At 54.9% G+C, this 7,035-nt stretch overlaps 1 protein-coding gene across 3 annotated transcripts in view; it reads left to right on the forward strand.

The window, feature by feature from the left end:
* Nucleotides 1–6,317, forward strand: part of FBLN5 (fibulin 5) — a 74,429-nt gene extending 68,112 nt beyond the window's left edge. For all 3 annotated transcript variants that reach the window (XM_054567129.1, XM_054567127.1, XM_054567130.1), the window contains one exon: nucleotides 5,362–6,317. In XM_054567129.1, coding sequence (XP_054423104.1) covers nucleotides 5,362–5,523 — 162 coding nt within the window. In that variant the 3' untranslated portion in view covers nucleotides 5,524–6,317. The remainder of the gene's footprint in view (nucleotides 1–5,361) is intronic.
* Nucleotides 6,318–7,035: the final 718 nt, after the last annotated feature.

Below are 7,035 nucleotides of genomic sequence, written 5' to 3' on the forward strand. Positions count from 1 at the left end.
TTACATATTTATGGTAGAAGAAAGAGAAAATACAGATCCATCCAAAAGCCACAGCACAGCCATTGTCCTGTGGGCTCCGGAGCGAGGCCGCCCTGCCGTGTCTGTGGTCTGCGCTTGGCGGACCGCGTGACTTTGGCCAGGTCACCTAACCCCTCCAGCCTCAGCTTCCTCTTCCTCCTGTGTGGACCGGATAATGATGTCAGTATTTACTTTCGGATTAGATGAGATCATGTCCTTGCGCGGAGCCCGGGACACAGAGTGACTTTTTATCAAGCAGCTGGGATTGGGCAAGGGGGAAACATTCGATAGCTTTCCCTCGCCCTGCGGCCTGGAGCCCGGGCGCCCTTGGCCGCACCTCAGGTTAATCCCGTTGGGGGCACAGGCGCCTTCAGTTGCTGCCGACTCGTCTCGTCCTCTCACAGGAGAAGCCCGAGCTGGTTGACGTGGGAACTTCGACCTCTCGGTCACTCATTCAGGGCGCACGGCCTCCTGCTCCCCCGCTCGGCTGCGAGGGCCTTGGTTCTGGAGGGGGCGTGGCCTCTGCGCCCTGTCGTCTCCCCCTGCCCCCCTGACTGGCGCTGCCTCCGACTCCTCCTCCAGGGGCGGGGGTGCGGAGGGCGGAAGGGGCGGCGGGGGCGCGCTCTGGATCGCGGCCCCGGTCAGCAGGCGATGCTCCTGCTTCTGGGGCAGGGCCCCACAGGCTCCTGCTCTCACTGGGGGTTTGGGAGGTTTCCTTGAGAGCTGAGCACTGACCGTTCCCCGGTGTGGGCGACAGGGCCTCTGGTCGGCCACTTGCCACCCTGCACCTCTCGCCCTTCTTGCTGGCGCTCCGTTCCGCACAGGCTTTCTGGGGGCCGGCGGACCTTCTGCGCGGGCCTTCGGGACACCGGCAGCCGGGTCCCTGCAGCTGCTGCACTTCGCTGGGTGCGAGGCAGCTCCGGGGCTCTGCACTTCTCCAGGAGAGAGGTGGGTGCCGCCCCCTGCATCCTGAAATGTCAGGGGACCCGCCTCTCTGAACGGTTCCCTTGAAACCCTCTCTTGCTTCAGTTGGGGGCCGGCACATGGATTTAATACACGTTTATAGGCTGGAGATGGTCACAGAGGGAGGGAAACGGATCTGGCTTGGGGCCGCGGCTTTCCAAGTCCTGTAAAACATAGACGCTGCGCAAACCCTCCACCGCGCTGGCGGGCGCAGGTGCTGTGCCAAGGCTCTTCTGTACATCACTCCTTTCGTCTTCACCCCAACGCCACCTTTAGGGCCTGCTGGCCAGCCCGGTTCACCGACGAGAGCCCCGAAGCACAGAGAGGCCAAGCCCAGTGCCCAAGCCCTCAGCCGGCAGGCACCAGCGCGGGGTTCAAGCCCAGGCAGTCCGGCCACAGAAAACCTAGACTTACACTTACAGTTCTCTTTAGGAGGTGGAGTACTTTTACTCATTCTTCTAGTTTTGGGGTCTCAGCAGATGAGGAAACAAGAAAAGTCTACTTTAACATCTAGTAACAATAGAAAGTATTCAATAAGCATTCGCTGTTACTGCACTGATAGGGTTGTTTCCGTTGCCGCTGCTGTTGCTGCTGTTAGGGGGCTGTGCGCCCCGGGGCCCTGGAGGAGTTGGCAGCGCTGCCCAAGGGACAGGAGTTTCACGTGGGAGGTGGGGCTCGATGGCCACTCAGCCTCTCCCTCCCTGAGGGTCACTGATTATGTTACAAGCACTTGGGAAGAACTTCACCTCACCCAGCAGGCAAACCCCACACACATGCACACACTCACAGGCATGCATGCATGTGCAAATACATACCTGTCACACGCACACCCGCTTGTGCAGATGCATACACACACCCATGTGTGCACACATGCATCCGTTCCCACATGCACACACACACCCCGCACACACATGCATGCACACATCCCCTTTCACAAGCCCTGGTGGCAATCTGTCCCGTTCTGAGCCCTAGACAGAGGACTGGCGGTTGGCTCTGGCCAATGATGCAGGGACACAACTGGAACGAAGAGGAAGCACAGGCAGGGGGTTCAGACTGTGCCAAGGTGTGTTTAGCCCATGGCACCAGTGGGTCAGGTGGCAGGGCCCGGGGAAGCTGACTTGCCACGGCCTGGCTGCTTGCCACACGTCAGGCAGCGCTGCCCCGCATGCTGATCCAGAACGATCCCCAGCACGGGGGAGCAGGGCCAAGAAGACGTGCGTCCGTGGGCTGTCTGACACCCACTCCCACCGTGGTCAGCTCTGTGGACAGTCGGTCACTTACTCCTTCTACCTTCACCCACGGTAATTCAGCACCACCACGTATGTGGCTTTGGGTAGGCATGAGAGTTCGAGAACATAGCCTCTGCCCTTGAGGGACCCACACTGGAAGGAAGGGCGGGAGGGACAACACACATCTACAGTGCAAAGTGGGGACTCTCAAGTAGAGGAATTGCTGCGGGATATCAGGAAATTAAGAGGCGCCAAGACCTTGTCCTAGAGCACAGCGGTCAGAGCATGATTTTTAGTGTCAGACGCTCTAGCGCCGTGTGCTCGTTTTGTGACCTTAATGAGCGCACTTAACCTACTAGCATCGCAGGGTTATGAGGATCAAATAAGAGATGTATGAAAAAGTCGGAGTCAAATGCCTGGTGTCAACCCTCCCCCCACCCCCGCCTCCACCACCGGCACCGTCGCTGCCACCAGCACCAGCACCTCTGCCCGCCTCCACCTCCACCACCACCGGCAGGATTTGTGCCGATGACCCCCAAGTGCACCAGTGACTGGGGGCCCCAGGGGGCCTGCTACATGACTGTCCTGACTGTGCCCTAAAAGCCTCGTGAGCAGTGCCGGCGGCTGTCCTCAGGAGTCCTGGCTGGCGCTTGAGCCCTCCCTTGTGCGGCGGGCAGGCCTCGCGCAGGCCTCTGCTGAGCAGAGCCTGGTGAAGATTGGACTCACTGACCTCTAAAGTGACTTCCCAATGGGAGAGGCAATGCTCTTCTCACGTTCTGAAGACTTTTCCTAGGAAAGTCCAAAGAAACAACTTGGAAGTTTCCAGTTGTTCCATCCCCACTCCAGGCTCTGCAGCTCTCCCTCCAGAGGGCTACCGACAGCTCAGGGTTCTCAGCCCTTGGTCTTTGTTTATGTAAATGGGGAAAGCCGGTGGGATATTTATATATGTAAAAGCCGTGAGTATTTCCCTGTGTGGCTGTGCCCTCTGAAGCCCTGGCCTGGGGCTCCCCGGTTTTGCAAGAGTTGACAAGGAAGTCCAGGATCCTCTGCATGAGCAGGTGCTGGTTGTGTTGATACTGACGTGAACAGAGAGAGCTGACGCCAAGAGGAAATTGTGTCATTGGACAGTGGAGGTCTTAGTGCCCTGCTGGCACCTGTCTGCCAGCCCCACCCTTGACGTGCCTGTGGAGCTCTCAGGGATGTCTATAGCTTTATAGGGAGCCCTCCCTTCAGAGAGACAGACAAAACACCAGATGTGGCCAAGTTTCTTGATTTTGCCGAGGCTGTTTGTTTCTGGGCACAGTATGGGGCTCTGCAGCTTGTAGGAAGCAATTGTCCAGCATACTCTTGGTCCCTCATGCTGTGTCCTCTCCAGGGACCCACAGCCTGGCCATTTCACTGAGCCCCGAGCATCTCTCCTTAAGGGCAGGGCTGGGGAGAACAAGTAAACCCATCAGCTGCTTCTGCTAACTGTGCAGTGAAATAGGCCTGGGGTTTGGGGTCCGGTAGAAGCACCTGAATGAAATCCCTTGGCCCTGTCCTTCACTAGTTGGGTGACCCTAAGTAATTGCTTAACCTCACTGGGCCTCAGTGTGCTTATTTACAAAATGGGGAAATAATGAGACACTTTTAATATGGCAACCAAGGTCTGTGCTTTTATTTATTTATTTTTAATTTTTACTTATTATTATTAATCCTCACCTGAAGTTATGTTCATTGATTTTAGAGACAGAGGAAGGGGGAGAGAGCAACACTGATGTGAGAAACACCCATCAGCAGCCTTCTGTATGGCCCCCCCACAGGGAATCGAACCTGCCACCTAGGCATGTGCCCTGACCGGGAATCGAACCCACAGTCTTTTGGTGTACGGGACAATGTTCCAACCAACTGAGCCACCCGGCCGGGGCAGGATCTGTGCTTTTAGATGAGCACTTCTCAGTTGTTGATGTGCCCATAAATCCTCTGAGGGTTGTGTTCAGCCACAGATTCTGGCTTAGTAGGTCTCAGGTGGGGCCTGGGACCCTGCATTTCTAACAAGCTCCCTGGTGATGTCGATGCCGCTGGTCCAGGGACAACAGTGGAGTAGCAAGACCTTTCTGGGTTTTCATGAAAATTAAATAAGTACACATACACAAATGGCCGGAAGAGTGCCTCCCACATGGTGGGTGCTCCCTTGGTGGCAGTCTGCTGTCCCTCGCACCTCAGAACTTTTGGAAAAAGATTCAGTGAAGAAAAAGTCACATTAAACCATTAGGGCCACGGGACAGGGTCACAGAATGGCAAAGCCGGAGGTGACCACAGCGTCTAGATGAGAGCCTCAGCAGGGGCTGCAGCTGCCTGGAGACACGGCAACAGACTTCAGTTGCCCCAGGCACCATCGAAAAGCCTCCGAGGCTTAGAACCTTGGACTCGCCCCCTGGCATTGTTAGTCCAAAAACAGCCCGAGGTGCTTTGGAGGCTGTTTACCTAGAAACCACTGAGCTGTCACAAACCCTGATTGTTAAGCTGGAGCCCCAAGAGGTGAAGTGACAGCTTCAGGTCACTCAGTTTCATCAATTATTTGTTCTTGCATTCAAGATAGATTTACTGAACACCTGTGTGCCAGGCACCACAGCGGTGTTTACGGGATTCGTTGTGACAGACCTAACCCCGACCCTAGCTCCACAGAGCCCACGGTCTTGTGGGGACCTCAACATTGGACGTGGACCAAGTAAATAATGCAGATGATGATACATAGTAATGAATACTTTCCATTCTATGCAGAACAACAGGTGCAATGGCACAAGGTCTGGGGGTGGGGGGAGGGAAGGCTCCTCTGAGGAAGGGATGTTTCCAGGTGAGACCTGAAGAGTTAGCGGGATAGAGCCAGGTGGAGCGTGGGCAAAGCCGGGGAGGGAGTGGCACCAAGGCGGTGCCAGTGTGGCCACAGTGGCAAGTGGGAGCACCCTGATCAAAGCAGCGGGGGTGGGCTGTGGCCAGATCACCCAGGCCTCTGCTATGGGGATCGTGCGAGAGGCCACGTGTCCCGACGGACAGCTTCTGCTTTCCGCACCTTCTCTGCTGTCGGTGGACGGCTTCCGGCGTCAAGCTCACCCTCGGCCCTTAGGTCAGTCAGATCTTCCCTAACAAGTGTCCCTGGTTCTGTCCACAGCAAACGGGCCCCATCAGCGCCACTCTGGTGATGACACGCCCCATCAAAGGGCCCCGGGACATACAGCTGGACTTGGAAATGATCACTGTGAACACCGTCATCAACTTCAGAGGCAGTTCCGTGATCCGGCTGCGGATACACGTGTCGCAGTACCCGTTCTGAGAGCCCAGGGCCGGAGCCCCCGTCACTGCCTCTCCACAGCGCCAAGGGACAGGAGAAGAGACGAGAGGGAGAAGGAGAGCGAGACAGACGTTAACGCCTTTCCTGCTGAACGTTTCCCACGGAGACAGCCCGCTGCCCTGACCCCGCCTGTATTATCGCAGACCTGTCGTTCTGAAGGGCGTGTCGGCCCGTGTGTCCACAGTGCAGTTATCGAAAAGTATTATCATTGGCTCCCTGACCTGAGATCGACGGTGATTTTTCGAGCCCTTCAGTTTATCTTCCTAGTTTTCAAAGAAAATAGATTAGGTTTGCTGGGGTCTGAGTCCGTGTTCAAAGACTGTGAACAGCGTCCCCCCACCTCCTCCACGCCTCCTCCCTCTCTTGCTGATTGCTGCTTCGCAAAGGCCCAAAGAGCTCACGGGGATGCTGTATGTAGCTAGGTTGCTTCTTGTATGTACAGAGAAGGCTATGGAAAGAAACCACTGCAGGATCTAAGGGTTTTTAAAGAGTCTATTTCAAAACCGTGTCTGATATTTTCAGCCATAAAAGGAGTTTTAGTTCTCCTGAAATTTGTAAAACTATTTAATCCTTTTGTTGTTGTTGTTGTTGTTGTTCATATTGAGTTTGTTTTTTAAAAAAAAATAACAAGTGGTAGAATTCCTTCAAAAGGCCTTCAGGCACATGTTACATTCTGTCTTCCCAAGCCCAGTCTCCTCTCCATTTTAGCCCAATGTTTTCTTCGAGGACCCCTTCATCACGCTTTCTTTGGAATTTTTACCCAACTGGGTTGGAAGGCAGAGGTCTCCAAACTGATTAAATATTTGAAGAGATTTTGCGTTTGGTTCATTTTGACATCACAGGTGATTCAGCACTTGCGGCTGGCTCTCGCTCTCCTTCAGCCTGCTGGTTGCGTACTGGCTTGAAAAGCTCTCCGGAGACCTCGACCTTCGTGACTCAGGCACGTGATGGGGAGCGGAGGGGCGGCGGGGGGCGGGGGCAGCAATGGGGATGGAGAAGTTACAGAGAAGTCTCCATCCCGAATCCTACCTCATTCTATTAGAAAACTCTCAACTTCTCTGTTGCATGAATTATTTCCAAGGACTTTTCCAGAGTAGGAGTCTACTGAAGTCACTTTCCGTCAGTGGTCCTCCACCTTGACTGCAGAGAGGGGGGCAAGTGGGGCTTTTAAGACATAACTGATTTCCTGGCCATGACTCAGAGCTGCTGACTGAGTTGGTCATAGGTAGGGCCCAGGCACCAGGAATTTTTAAAACTCGAATAAACAGTGGACGCTGAGAACACATGGTTATAAACACTATAAAGAGAGGGAGACAAATGTGGCCCAAGTCCTGGCCGCCTCGCCATCTACATCTTCTTTGGTTGCATGTAGGATTCCTCATCCTTTTCCTGATCAAGTCCACTGGATTCCCTTTGAGTGTCAGAACCCCAGGCAGGGCAAAGGGTCAGCAGTGCAAGGCACGGATCAGAGAACAGGTGGGCCTTTGTGTCCAA

This window comes from Pteronotus mesoamericanus, unplaced genomic scaffold (assembly GCF_021234165.1).
Source record: "Pteronotus mesoamericanus isolate MK-2021 breed Mesoamerican mustached bat unplaced genomic scaffold, CSHL_Meso_final contig_182, whole genome shotgun sequence".
Classification (NCBI taxonomy): Eukaryota; Metazoa; Chordata; class Mammalia; order Chiroptera; family Mormoopidae; genus Pteronotus; species Pteronotus mesoamericanus.